Source organism: Diabrotica undecimpunctata, chromosome 3 (genome assembly GCF_040954645.1).
Source record: "Diabrotica undecimpunctata isolate CICGRU chromosome 3, icDiaUnde3, whole genome shotgun sequence".
NCBI classification, from domain to species: Eukaryota; Metazoa; Arthropoda; class Insecta; order Coleoptera; family Chrysomelidae; genus Diabrotica; species Diabrotica undecimpunctata.
In genome coordinates this window covers 81277044-81292376 of record NC_092805.1, presented here as the reverse complement: position 1 = coordinate 81292376, position 15333 = coordinate 81277044, and the positions used below count along the sequence as shown (strand labels likewise).

Here is a 15333-nt window from a genome sequence, read left to right as displayed (position 1 = left end):
CAATAAACTGTTCTGGAGCTTTCTTGTTACAAGAAAGCTACAATGAAAATACAAGTAGATACGAAAACCAAAGCTATACCATTTAACAGAGGAGTTCGCCAGCGAGATGTTATCTCACCAAAGCTATTCACACTTGGACTGGAAGACGCGTTCAAAGACATTAACTGGGCAGATACAGGAATAAATGTTAATGGAAGAAAACTGAGTCATTTGAGATACGCTGATGACATTGTAATATTCGCTACAAGTTTCGAAGAACTACAGACCATGATGACGCAACTATTTCTCGGAAAAAGTAGATCTTAAGATGAACTCGGAAAAAATAAAAATAATGACAAATACACCGAACAGTAGAGAAATAAAGTTGAACGACATAAATTTAGAAACAGTAAGCGAATACATCCACCTGGGACAGATAATGAACGTTAACAAAGAAAATCAAACTGCCGAAATTACCAGAAGAATAAGGTTAGCGTGGGCAGGATTTGGAAAACTGAGTTGGATTTTGAAAAACACTAAAATAGAACAATATTTGAAAACCAGAATTTACTATCAATGTATTCTTCCTATACTCACGTATGGTTCACAGACGTGGACACTCACCAAGTCTAATATGGATAAAATAGTAAAGGCACAAAGAGGAAATGCATGGAAAGAACAATGATTGGGGTGAGACCTATAGACAAAAAAAAACAAACAAATGGATTAGAAGCAAAACCAAAGTAAAAGGCGCAGGAAAACATGCTGCCAAATTAAAATAGAGCTTCGCAGGACATAATGCCCGACTGAAGGATAAAAGATGGAACCACGAAATACAACAATGGAGACCATGGTTAGGAAAGAGAAGCAGAGGAAGACCACAAATGAGATTGGCTGATGACATTAAGAAGATCGGAGTACACAACTGGAAGCAAGTGGCGCAAAATAGAAAACACTAAATTGATTTGGGGGAGGCCTATGTCCAAAGTTGGATTACTTAAGGCTGAAGAAGAAGAAAAAGACTGTTCTGGAATGTACTAAATGAAAGTTGTAACGTATGGTCCGTTTTACTGAAAACCATAATGTGGTGGTTGAAGAGAAAGCACTTACGTTTGATGAATTCCTCCATTTTTGTAGGAACTGTTATTGACCTTTTCGTTCACAGATCCATTTGTTTGCGTTTCATGAACATTAACATTATTGCTAGTCTCTTCCAATGGTTCACTGCACCATGAAGAGGCTTTTTGAGCAGATTTGTGGACTACCTGGTCCAAATTTAACTGTTCAGGGTACACCATTCTCTATAAAAGAAAAGGTAAAATAGATTATTTATTTCATTAAAGAATAGTGTATTGGGATAACACCTTTTCAGACTTAAAAATAAAATTCTAAAATATTCGATTTGTCTCTGTCTTCAAGTAATTCGTCTCATTGACAAACATTGAATCAAGATATAATACAAACTATTAAAATAAAATATAAAACATTATTGGAAAAATAACGGATCAATGCATACAATTATCAAGTGCTATGATACTCGTAAGTTCATTGTAAAAAAAATTTCATATGTAACTAAAAAATATTCTCAAAAGTCTGAATTTATGGAAATATTTAACAAGAGTATGGTAGTAGGAGTATATACCTATATATATATATTTTCAGAATAGTAGCAAGGTATTTACTTAAAATAAAATAAAATAAATAAAATGATTATTCCCCTAATAACCAAAAAATACGATTAAAATATGTGTACGTCAAGACTCAGTACATACTTAACTTAGAATGAAACTTAATTTTTGGATGCTAAAATGATTGTAAAAATAAATAGTTTTATATATGCAGGATATAGACATGATGGTAGATTGTAAATCTGGGGATTATTTAAGATTATATAGGTTATTTAGAGTATATGCTCCTCAACCTAACTAGATCTTCTATGTATTACCCCAATCTAGTTAAATTCTAGAGTGAGTCAGTTTTCTAGTGGGTACGTTTCTTATCTCCAAGAGTGTGGTATATATTCCCTTATATATATATATAAGAACTTAGACAACTGTAAAAATGCTATGAAGAAGTATGTACCTATAATAGAAAAATTCCAATAAAATTGAAAACTGAATAAAAAACAAGAAAGGATGACAACCAATTAATGCTACACAAGTGATAATATTAAGCCATTAGTGACTGTGGTATGTTATTCGTACAGATAAGAATCATCCAATGCGAAAAGTTGTAAAGGCAAAAAAATGGTTGGTACTATTACAGATTGTAGTATGCATATTAGCAACAGAACCAAAAAGTAAATAAAATGAAAACTGGTACAATTTTGAAACAAAATTTAAATATATTGTGATAAAAGAACTCTATAAGGACCTAAAAAAACCACTTCTAAAAAGGATTTTTATGAGTCTAATTATAAGTTGTCAGCCTTTTTATTATTTCAATTATATTTTGTCAGTAACATGAATTATCTCGACAATGCTTATCCGCAGCTCAAAAAAAACACAGTAACATAAGGGAACAAGATTTTGATGTCAGTAAGGTCTACTATTGAGGTCAGTAGACGCCACCCATGTTTTAAAGCGGACTTGTCCTTCGAAAATCATCATCATCATCATCATCCAGCCCCGTTTTCACATCCATTGTTGGATATAGGCCTCCTCCAAACGTCTCCAGTTCTCTCTATCTCTAGCTGCTGCAATCCAGTTTGTTTCTATTCTCCTTAGGTCGTCGGTCCATCGGGTGGGTGGTCTGCCTCGACTTCGCTTGTCGGCTCTTGTTCTCCACTCCAATAATCTCTTCGTCCATCTTCCGTCTTCCATTCTAGCAACATGTCCAGCCCACCTCCACTTTTGTTTATTGAAAATACACCAGACAAAATGGTGTCAGAGAATGATATAGGACCCATAAAAGATGCTCAATAAATCTTATGGATGAAGCTATAAGTTCTTCTCATTATAGCGAAAGTAGACTTAATAGGCGGGTATTGTGTCTTTATATATGCTGAGAAATAGTCATTTAACATCAGAAAATATTTTCTTAAAGAAAAACGGTATTGAAAAATGTTAAGGGTGAAGAATTCCATATATCTAAACCAAGAGACCAAAATTGAGCATTTGAAGGTAACATTAGCCAGTCTTGTAAATAAAATGGAGAGCTTAGTGTGGATCACTGGACAATTCAGTTATTTAATCCGGCCTTCGATGAAGTTTCTGGATAGACAAATATTTCGAGAGAAAATTGAACTTGGCGCTGCATTATATGTATAGTGGTATATTTATGCAGCTTAGTCACTGATAACCAGAATCTGTGACCTGTGACCATCAGCTTCACGTATAAGATCAAAATATACTCATGGAGAAAGAGACGTCATACAAGTAATAAGATGGCTATCCAAAACATTAGTGGACTAAATTTTAAGGGATGGGAGTTAATCGTTGCTGTATACAAAATATTAAAGTTATAATTATAACGTTTATATTCTCTGGGTTTCCATGCGATAATTCTTTTACTCCTCTTATTATCGTCCATTCTTGCAGCATGTCCTGACCAATTCCATTTTAGGGTTGTTATTTTTTGTAGATCTGACTTGCAAGGCAAAAGAAATGCTTAAAGTCGTCTCAAGACAGTTTCTGGCTTTTATTTAGAGCACAGGATATTATAGTGGACTTTAACAAAAGGACAGGTTTTGATCGAAAGGTTTAAAGATTAAGTTGCACAGACAAATAAAGTCTCGCTCGAAGTAAGAAAAAGAAGAATAAGATTTTTTGTGATTTCAAAAATTATTTGGTGATAATTATTAAGAAGGGTAAGTAATAATTATAACATAAAATCTGAAGTGGGGATAAGCAATACACTACAGACTGATTTAGATTATGAACATACTAATTAGAAAAATACATCATCTAGAGGCTTATAAATATCAGAAAAACATATCAGAATATTCATAAACAGAAAAATCACACCTAGTTATGCTGAATTTATTATAATGAAACTAATTTCAAGAAATACGTTTCTTTAAGTTAGGACAAAAAACGATCAGTTTTTCAACTATATCGATTAACTGGTTTTTTTTATGATATCCTCTGTTCTTACAAAAAACAGTAAGATGCTTGTATTTTGTAGCTACAATTGACATTTGATCATTGTACAAAACGTTGTGAAGAGTTGCTTTAATCTATTCATTACGCCTAGAATGAGATGACCACCAAATTGTCAATAGAATAGTGACGAATGAGGGACGAATAATAAGCTTTCGTGAGGACGATATGTTCTTTAGAGAAATAGCCACGAAGGTAGTGATTTCAAGTGCATGGAAGGTCTATTACAATGCGAAATGATTATCACCGATTCAGAAGTTTTGGACTTACTTCATACTGTTCTCAGTTTGCCCTCTCACTCATAGGCACCGAAGTGATCTACTGGCTAGATACAGAGAACAGCTGAGCTGGGACCTCAAATGGAATACTATTGTCTAATGTGATGAATTCAGATTCAGTTTGACCATGGATGATGCTCGTGTAAGGATGAGATACATGGTGAACGACGAAATCCACAATTTTCTATGAAAGACGTATGCAACACACTGTTGGAATTATGAGATGGAGCGCTACTGCCTATCGAAGCAGGCCACCTTTGGTGTTTATCAAAGGCAGCATGACCGTGTTTCGATAATTTTATTAGGAGTATTAGTAAAGATCAAGATAAAGGAGCTTAAAATGAGATGATTAGTGAATCATTCAATCACGTGAATAATGACAAACAAGTTAAGCAAATATGTAAAGCATGAGATCACTAGAAAAATAATTTAATAAAAATACATTGTCAAGCTTATAAATTAAGCATTAAATAAAAAAGAATGGTAAAAAATGTAAAAAGCAAAAAATAAAATAAACAGGAGGGAATACTGCCGCAAAAAAATATGAACCTATAAACAGAAAATAAAAAGCTATCTAAAAAAAGAGGAAAACCATGTATTTATTCCTAGACAAAAATTTATTTTTTTAATATAAATTCATTAATAAAATGATCAATTTTTAATCGTATTGGAAGCATTTACTTACGGTTGTCAAGCACTACAATATATCAATAACGTTTGATTGATTTTTAACAGCCCAAATTATAATAACAAGAAAAACATTAATGAAAACTGTCACATACACCATAAAAATATGCCCATAATGCATTGAAATATGCAAACTAACAATAAATTTAAACACGAATATTTCATAGGCTGCTGATTGTAAAAAGACGAATCTTCTTCCGAAAACGGCAACAAACCATCTAATATGCTGAGCGACATTTAAATAGCCTACTTAGTGTAAGTGATTTCTACTAGCGAGCAATCAAGGCAAAGTGCCTACTTCGATTTATTAGATTACCTTTTTGAATCTGTAAATGTTTTCCATTTCTGGACAACGCCAACCGCGATGTCGTGTGTGGTGTCATTCAGCTCGAGTGTTGTGGGAATTGACGGCGGAATTGGACGTCGCGTGCGAATCGTAGCCATGGTTACCCCCAGGATATTGATTTTAGTCAAGTAAAATGTGGAGATCCTGTGCTAAACCCTAAAAACAATTTTTGTTTATATCAAAATAACATTATCAGAATAAGCGATATATTTATTATTCCATTAAAACGAACAAATCTTTAAAAATATAAATAGTGATGCCGAAAAAGTATGTCTTAAAGTTTGCTTGGAAAAATGATAACTGTGATAAGCACAATAAAACGCAATCATTATAGTCAAACAAAAAATATAATAGAACAAGTTAAGGAAATCTCTAGGACACGACACTTTGGGAACAGAAACTCTATTCTCTATAAACGTACTTATACAACGATTTATGAATGTAAATAAACCAATATAAGCTTTTTTCTTGGATTACAACAAAGCCTTTGTACAAGTCAAAAATAACCACCTTATAGAATTACTCAAGCTGAAAAACTTTCATTAGGGAGATGTCCGAATCATTAACGACATAACGATGACGATTATCGTCAGCTAACATTATGTATTGTCCCTTTATCATGTATTCAGAAAATATAATCCAGAAAGCATAGGAAGAATCACTGAGGATTTAAAAATAAATAGTCAACGCACCAACAATATACGCTTTGAAAGTGGCACTGTCTTATCAGTCTATTTACCACAGAAAATTTCAAACTGTTGCGACTACCAGAAAAAGAAAAGACTTGTTTAGAGAAATCTCATTTTGCTAGCTCAAATTCTAGAGATACATCTTAAAACATAGTAGATGTGTGTTATATTTCTCGAAACTTCCCAAACCATAAGTTATTGAAGTTATTCACTTGGTCTAGTGAATTATCGTCAATTACTATGTTTGTTCTTATGGGATATTTACATTCAAACGCCATAATTCTCGTCTTTTTGTCAATATTTTCATATTGAAATTCTTACACACTATAAGTTACTTACTTACAGTTATAATTTGTAGATGGTACTCTGTAGCTCACTCAAAATTGTGTTTATTTAATATGGTAGGTGCGGAGCGGGCGGATACTTCTCTAAAAGACGACACCACCCAACCAAGATAGCGGTTGGAATAGGTTTGGAGCAGAGGATGCTAAGAATCCCCGGCTACTACAAAGAGCAACAAAGGCATATTACTTCATACAATGTTAGAATTCTTATATCAGACCAGAAGATGATGGAACTAGAGGAAGAGCTGAACATATAACGGGACATCATCGGCCTCAATAAAATAAGACGAAGAGAAGTCCAAATTACCCTTAAATAAGGACACGTATTTCATTTTAGAGGTGAAGAAGACACTTTAAATGGTGGAGTAGGTAGATTCATTATAATATATAGAAAGCACACACAAAATGTAGTTGGAATTATTAGCATAAGCATAAAGCATAAGCATAAAATAACTGAAAATACGAATTCAGATTTTTATTTATATCAAACTCCTTTATTGGAAATAGGCAATTTGCACCTTAATCTCTGTTCAAGCATCACCTCTGAGTATTCCAATCAAAACGACGACGACTATATTATTGAAGAAGATCCCAATTTTTTAGATAAAACATAATGAAGAGAAAACAGACAGTGCGAGGAGCTCAGATGAAGATAAACTAAATGAAGAAATTAGAGTAAGATGCAGAAAAAGGAAGGCAGATGTGAAAAACTGGAACAGGCAGGTAACAAAATCTAGAAGAATGCATGGAGTGGATACTTACATACCGTACAGCATACGCTGGTTTCCAAAGAAATAAGGATCGTAATAAAGTATCTCACGGAATAAAGCGACCAGAGAGAAAGATAAGAGACAGATGTGTATCTTTAGCATGTACGAAGTCTACAAAGTATTTCTGTGGGTCCTTCTCGGAGGAAGAGAGGAATCTTATATTCCGAACTTTTTGGGGCAAAATGAACTGGCAAGACAAGAAGGCATACATAACAGGTAACATGGAATACACAAAAACAAAAAGGTCATCGATGGGTGAAGAACCCTCAAGAAGAAGTGGAACCTATTACTATTATTTAAGGAACAAAACTAATGAAAAAAAAAAAGTCTGCAAGAAAATGTTCTTGAATACGTTCGATTTAAAAGAAGACATGGTTCATGATTGGTTTAAAAAGACAGAGCATGGACTTATTTGTATAAGAGAAGAAAACTCAAACACAAGTGCGGATCAAAGAAGATCAAATAATTTTAATAAAGGAAAAAGAAATTGTCTGGTTGATTGGTTTAAGATGCTACCTAAGATGGCCTCTCATTATTGTCGAGACAATTTTTCAGACCAAAGCTCAATTATATAGAGAGTATTTAAAGCACTGTGATAATAACAGTTTGGAAAAATTATCGTATGCTATTTTTAGCCAAATATTTTGCGAATTAAACCTAAGTTTGTACCAACCAAAAAAGACTGGTGTGATACCTGTAGCGCATTTGAAGTTAAGAATATCGACCAGTTTGCTTACGCATCACACAAAGACTGAAAAAATCTAGCAAGGGAAGAGAAAGACAAAGATAAAGAAGATGCTATAAACCACAAAAATTACACTTTTACAATGGACCTTCAAGCTGTAAAAAGCTGCCCCGCCTTAAACGCAAGTGCCATGTATTATAAAAAAAAACCTAACAGTTCACAACTTCACTATATATAACTTAAAAAATCATGAAGCCTCTAATCATTGGTGGGATGAAATAGAAGGAGAACTGTGTGCATCTACTTTTGCTTCCATCATTATACACCATATTGAAGAAAACTGTAATGACCGAAAATTACCTGTTATTCTCTGGTCTGATGGGTGCTGTTATCACAACAGAAACTCTACACTTTCCAACGAGCTTCTAAATCTTTCTATAAAAAAAAGGCCAAATTATTATTCAGAAATATCTTGAGAAAGGTTACACCCACATGGAGTATGATAGTGTGCATCATCTAATAGAGATGAAACTTAAAAATCGTAAAATTTTTCTTCCAGACCATTATATAACATGTACTGAAGAAGCGCGGATAAAACCAGCTCCATTTAAAGCGCAGATGCTTACTCACACATTTTTTAAAAACTATGCATCCTGCGAACTTGCGTATAAAAGTATTCGACCTGGAAAGATGAAGAACGATCCAACCGTCACAGATCTCAGGGTATTAATGTACGATCCAGAGAAAAAACAAATTTTGTTCAAAACTAATTTCAAAGATGATTTTAAGCCATTACCTGTACGGGCTGTCAATCCCAAAGGTCTATAAATGTCGTCGTACCCTAACTTACACAACCAAAGACTAAGTATAAAGAGTGATAAATATACTCATTTGCAAGACCTTAAGGTACTTTTACCTACCGACTGTCACATGTTTTACAACAATTTACCCAAAGATAAAGGACCCTTAAGCTAGCGGGGACACATGAGCGGAATCCAATTTAACCTATGTAATATTTTTTCACCCATTTTTCACTAATTTATTACCACCCTAATAATTTTTCACCACCAAACCAACTTTAAGGGGAGCGATTCTGCTGGCTTAAGGTTCAAGCTAGCAGAATTAAAAGAAAACTTTTTGTTGATGGCATATTTTTTCACCCATTTTTCACTAATTTATTACCACCCTAATAATTTTTCACCACCAAACCGCCATAATGGGAGCGATTCTGCTGGCCTAAGGTTCAAGCCAGCAGAATTCAAAAAAAAAACTTTTTGTTGATGACATATCTTTTCACTCATGTTTCACTAATTTATTACAACCCTAATAATTTTTCACTACCAAACCACCCTTAATGGGATCGGTTCTTCTGGCTTAAGGTTCAAGATAGCAGAATTAAAAAAAAAACCTTTTTGTTGGTGGCATATTTTTTCACCCATTTTTCACTAATTTATTACGACCCTAATAATTTTTCATTACCAAACCACCCTTAATGGGAACGATTCTGCTGGCTTAAGGTTCAAGCTAGCAGAATTAAAAAAAAAACTTTTTGTTGATGGCATATTTTTTTACTAATTTATTACCACGCTAATATTTTTTCACCATCAAACCACCCTTAAGGGAAGCGATTCTGCTGGCTTACGGTTCAAGCTAGCAGAATTAAAAATATATATATATATATATATATATATATATATATATATATATATATATATATATACGTTCGAACGTATTATATATATATATATATATATATATATATATATATATATATATATATATATATATATATATATATATATAATACGTTCGAATTATCGGGTAAAGTGGTTTGTAATGAAAAATCTTCCTTTTTTCTATGATACTCAATATTTCGCTATTTATTTAATAGCTTCCTCAGTAGTAAACTAAAACAATTTGAACATTACAAAAAATGGCGTACAAATACATTTTAAAACACTCACAAAAATTAAAAGATTTCGCAAATAAAAAATGACATTGAAGTATTTGAAATATTGAATGTCAAGATAAGACGAACCAATACCACGAACAGCAAACAACTATTTTCAAAAATCAAAGATCCAGTACCAACTTTATATAAAAGTAATGTCGTTTATGAAATACCGTGTTTAGGATGTCAAAATAGATACATTGGTCAAACATCACAATGGCTAAAACAACGCATCACACAACATAAAAGTGATTGCCGCTTGGGAAAAAATACTTGCGCAGTGGTTGAGCACTATGAAAACACTGGTCATATGCTAGACTATAACAAAGCTCACATTTTGACACAGACTGATAACTACAAAAGTAGATTATTTCTTGAGATGTATTACATTAACAAAAATAAAAACACTTTAAATTATAAAACGAACACTGGACAGTTAAGTAACATATATTGTAATATATTGAACAAAATTTATAAATATTCAAAATAGCCAACATTCATCTTAATAACAACTAACCTTAATAATTCATCAAAGAAATATCATTCTTCTAACGTTTCTTTTGTTTTTATTTTTATTTTTACATTTGAAATAATTTAAATTTTTTATCGTATAGCTGTAACGAACGTGCTTAAGATAATTTAATCTTGACATTCAATATTTTAAATACTTCAATGTGATTTTTTATTTGCGAAATCTTTTAATTTTTATGAGTGTTTTAAAATGTATTTGTACGCCATTTTTTGTAATGTTCAAATTGTTTTAGTTTACTCCTGAGGAAGCTATTAAATAAATAGCAAAATATTGAGTGTCATAGAAAAAAGAAAGATTTTCATTACAGACTACTTTACCAGTTCGCATGTCCTGGATCTAACCAAGATTATTAAGTAAACTTTGTTCTTTTTTAATATTTTAGGTTGAAAATTTAATGATTTTCCAAATACTGTATCAATGCCATTAAAATTAATTAACTCGTACTGCGTGTTTAAACTTTTGTAAAATTTGATATACGTAAATAAAGCTTGTATGTTCTATTGTGTAGAGAGTCATACTATAATTTTCCGTGCCTATTAGATGCGAATTTTCCATACCTGATAGACATAATGCATAAAGGGATATCGTGTTGTAGTAATGTTTATTGAATTTTTCTTGTTTGCTCGCATAGATAAACATCAAAGCAAATATCGTTAAAAATAATGAAGATAATAAAGATAGTGGATATATGAGAACCTTTATTTAAATTAACGGACATTACGAGCTACATTTTAAATTAATGTTTTTTTATACATTTTATACATTTAAACAGAGAATAGTTGATTTTATAATATAGGAAAAGTGTATTGTATAAAACAATAAATTGAGGACAATGCCTCATACATACGCATACATGTATAGAATCTAATTGTATGAAATGCAAATCAAATACGTCGTTGACTATTTTTCTCCTTCTCGTGCCTTATTCATTGCAGGCTTATCTAGTTGGCAGTTTGTCTAAACAGTTGGGTAGATGTGAGGCCGAACCAGGCGTGTAGGTTTCGCTTCCAAGAGTTTCTTCTTCTGTTCGGACCCCTCCTTCCAACCACTTTTCCGGAGAATGAGTTGCTGAATGCGGTATTTACTGTGTCTCATAACAGTATGACTGAAGTATTCTAGTTCACTTTTTTCCTTGTAAACACAATTTTCTGTTCTTTCCCATTGTTTCCAGTAAGTACTTTCCTGTTCGTTATATGTGCTATCCAGGGTATTTCGAGTATTTTTCTATTTTCTTCGTTTACCTCATCCTTTAAGGACATTGGCGATTATCACGACCCGTTTTACTCTGTCTGCAGCAGTTCTGAAGAGTTATATTGTTATTTTTCCACTCCACTGCTTTAACTTTTTCGACCAGGACGTGCGCCGTCTCCCTAATCCTCTTTTTTCTGCCACTTCCTTTTGTATGACCAATCGCATCAGCTCATATTTTTCATTTCTTAGTATGTGACCAAAGTAGCTCATTTTTCTTTCCTTCGTAGTGTTGAATATTTCTTTTCCTTTTATTTATCTTTCTTGATGTCTCCGTGTTTGTTACGTGTTGTGTTCATGATATTTTTTACATTCTTCGATAACAATACATTTTAAAGCTGGCAAGTCTTTTTTCAGTTGCGTGCTTGATTGCCCAAGCTTCAACTCCGTATAAAAGAGCAGAGAGTACGTAGCATCTCAATACTCTAGTTCTAATATCTATTTCCTGTTTTCCATTGCATAATACTGATTTTATCGTATCTAAAGGGCTTCTGGCCATCTCAATGCGTTGATTTATTTAAGGCTACGGTCCCATTATTCATTTAGCTCACATACCAAGTAATTGTGTCTATGTAGTTTCTCTAAAGCTTCAGCTTTAACCTAGATTGTTTCGTCTTCAATGTTGTTCTTACCGACAATCATGATTTTTGTTTTTGTGTTCAGATTCATTCCATAACTCTCCCAGTACTGTGTAGCGCGATCAAAAAAAAAATTGTAGCCCTTCTCTGTTGTCCGCAAAGAGTATTGTATCGTTTGCACATCTGAGATTATTCACCAGTATTCCGTTAATTGATATGCCATTGATGTCTTCTAGTGTTTCTTTAAACATCTCTTCTGAGCACATATTAAAAAGTAGAGGGGATAGTACACATCCTTGTCGTACTTCTCTTCTTATAAGTATGTCTTTATTTAGATTTTTGTTGATCTACTCAAAGTATGGCTTTCTGATATCGGTATAAATTTGTAATGGTTCTCACATTATGATCATCTATTTCTGTGTTCTGTAATATGTTTACAAGACTTCTGTGTTGTATTATATCAAAGGTTTTTTTAAGTCAACTAGACATATGAATACGCCACAGTTGACATCTCGACACCATTCTATGACTGTTTGTATAGTAAATATTGCCTGTCTAATGCCAAAGCCTTTTCTAAATCCCAGTTAGTTTTTTGTTATTCTATCGTCTAGTTTTTTTTTGTAGACACGTCCATTTATCGATCGCAAGAAGACTTTTAAAATATGGTTCATCAAGCTAATGGTTCTATATTCTTCACATTTAATTGCGTTGGGTTTTTTAGGTATTGGGATGAACTCAGACATTAGCCATTCTCACGGAATTTCCCCGGTATAGTAAATTTCATTAAATAATTCTACTAATATATCAATCTTGTATTTCATTTGCCGATTTCAATGAATTTATTTCTTGTGTCTCTTGTGTCTCTCCATTTTGCTACACATCCACATTTTGAAGATCCAGAGTTTTTTTATTAATTGTCCTGTCAAGGTCCATGCTTCCTCCCCATATAGTAGAACTGGAAATAAGTCATATTTAATCGGACTTTTATTGGAAGTAAAATGTTCCTGTTAATAAATATAATTTCATGGTAATAAAGCTTCAACTTACTTTTTTAATCCTAGACCTTATCTCTGTTGTCACGTTCCATTCATTGTAGACAGTTATTCTCAGGTATGTAAATTTTTTTAGTTATTCTATATGTATTTTGTTTTCACTAACTCTGTGTAGTAGATTCTACAGGTCTTAAAAGCCGCTCACTTAATGGCAGTATCGTCCACATATCTAATGTTATTTATCAGCTTCATATTCATCATTACGTCTTCTGTAGCTTCATAAAAAAGCTCATAAAATATCGCTTCAGAATAAAAATTGAAAAACGTAGGTGACATTACACATCCTTAGCAAACTTCCTTTTTAATTATGATGCTTTTTGGCAAGTATTATTGTGTCTGATTTCTGCCGATTGGTTCCAATATAGGCTTGTTATTATTCTAATGTCTTTCGAATCTATACCTGCATCTTCGAGGAGTTTTATTAGTTTTATTTATTTTTTACGTATATGAGCACTTGAAGGAAGAAAATAACCTCTCGAGTACCAAAACCTCATTTAAATTCAATATGAGTTTCTTTCACCTTGATTCAAATTTGGTGAATATCTGGTTGTGAATAATTTTAGTAAATACTTTTGGTATCATATTTACCAGACTGATTAGTCGGTATTGTTATTCTTCAGGAATGAAAATTTTGATCATCTTTTGTTATAGGCGGGCCTGATATTACTTCGTTAACTATAAAGAAAATCAAAATAATGGGTTTACAACATTGTAACAGCTCCACACACACTTCAATAAGTAATATGCGGTCCTTTTCAGCGAGCCAGCTATAAAAACAGTATTCATGATGTTTTTTAACAAATTAAAAGTTGGTCTGGACAAATTCTATCAGTGGCATTTTATAAAGGCATCTTAAATATATTGTCTACATTAAAATGTCTACCTTGAAAAATAAACCAACAATGAAAATTATTATGTCACGGATTATGGTCATGTGATGTAAAACTGTGATTTAGAATTATCGTTATTTTAACTAGCATCTTTAACACATATATAGTAAATTCTTTCTATTTGGTATAAAAGATATTGATAAAAATATCTATATTTAACACATTCAACGTTTTACTTACAACTTAGTTTATAAATTATCGGAATCCTAGACCTCCATCGAGTCTTCTGATTCGTTGGCGCCGACCCTTACTATTACAGATTCAATAATATTTTCCATTATCCTATTCAACTTCCACATATTCTCTTTTATTTTCAAAACATGGGCAACTGCGTTCTCCTAATTTGTGGGATGTGTATGATACTGGTTTGTAATAGGCGCAGAATATCGCCATATCGCCAATTTAAAATGTTACGTTCTCCCGGGCTGCATACAAGTCTCAAAACAGTAATACCATAAAGTATTGTCTCTGTAACTGAAATGTACCATCTCTGTAAATGGAATGCATGCGCACACGAATGATTTCGATTAGTCATCGTCTGAATGCGTGTAACAAGATGGCTGCGATAAGATGTTTTATTCAACACTATTACAACTTCATCAAAGAATTTCCTATCAACATGCTGAAAAATATTGTCGAACCATTTCTCGAAGCATGTAGAACTCTTGTTTTTATCCTTTTAATTCCCTATTTTTTTTTATATACAAGAAAGGGCATGATTTTGCAGAAAACCAGTATCGCTTCCAATATGGCTTCAATGGTCCTTACCTGGCGATGCTCGCAATCCTGCCGATAAACCTTTAACGAATGCTGGCCGATAATTTGTTACTATTTTATCTTACTTAACTTTGCCAACGATATGGCCGACCGACGTTAACCCAAATCTCAAGATAATAAATTTTTCTTTTTATCCGCCATCGTTATATATATATGTATATATATATATATATATATATATATATATATATATATATATATATATATATATATATATATATATATAAGAATTACTGGATATTAGCGACTGTCGATATAAACAAACAACACAGTTTATTACGGTTGCAGTCAGAAAATATATATATATATATATATATATATATATATATATATATATATATATATATATATATATATATATATATATATCTTTAAGGTATATGACCGTTTAATTTAATATAAAAAAATGTGCACTCGTAAGTGAATG

General features: G+C 32.5%; 1 protein-coding gene across 2 annotated transcripts in view; it reads right to left on the bottom strand.

Annotated features, from left to right (window-relative positions):
• CngB (Cyclic nucleotide-gated ion channel subunit B) overlaps positions 1–14537 on the bottom strand; it is a 50770-nt gene extending 36233 nt beyond the window's left edge. The window contains exons 1-3 of one of the 2 annotated variants that reach the window (XM_072526137.1): positions 14310–14537; positions 5361–5546; positions 1090–1280 (exon numbers count right to left, since the gene is read on the bottom strand). In XM_072526137.1, coding sequence (XP_072382238.1) covers positions 1090–1280; positions 5361–5387 — 218 coding nt within the window. In that variant the 5' untranslated portion in view covers positions 5388–5546; positions 14310–14537. Of the gene's footprint in view, positions 1–1089; positions 1281–5042; positions 5266–5360; positions 5547–14309 lie in introns of those variants that run through there. The other variant, XM_072526138.1, reaches the window with a different exon arrangement.
• Positions 14538–15333: the final 796 nt, after the last annotated feature.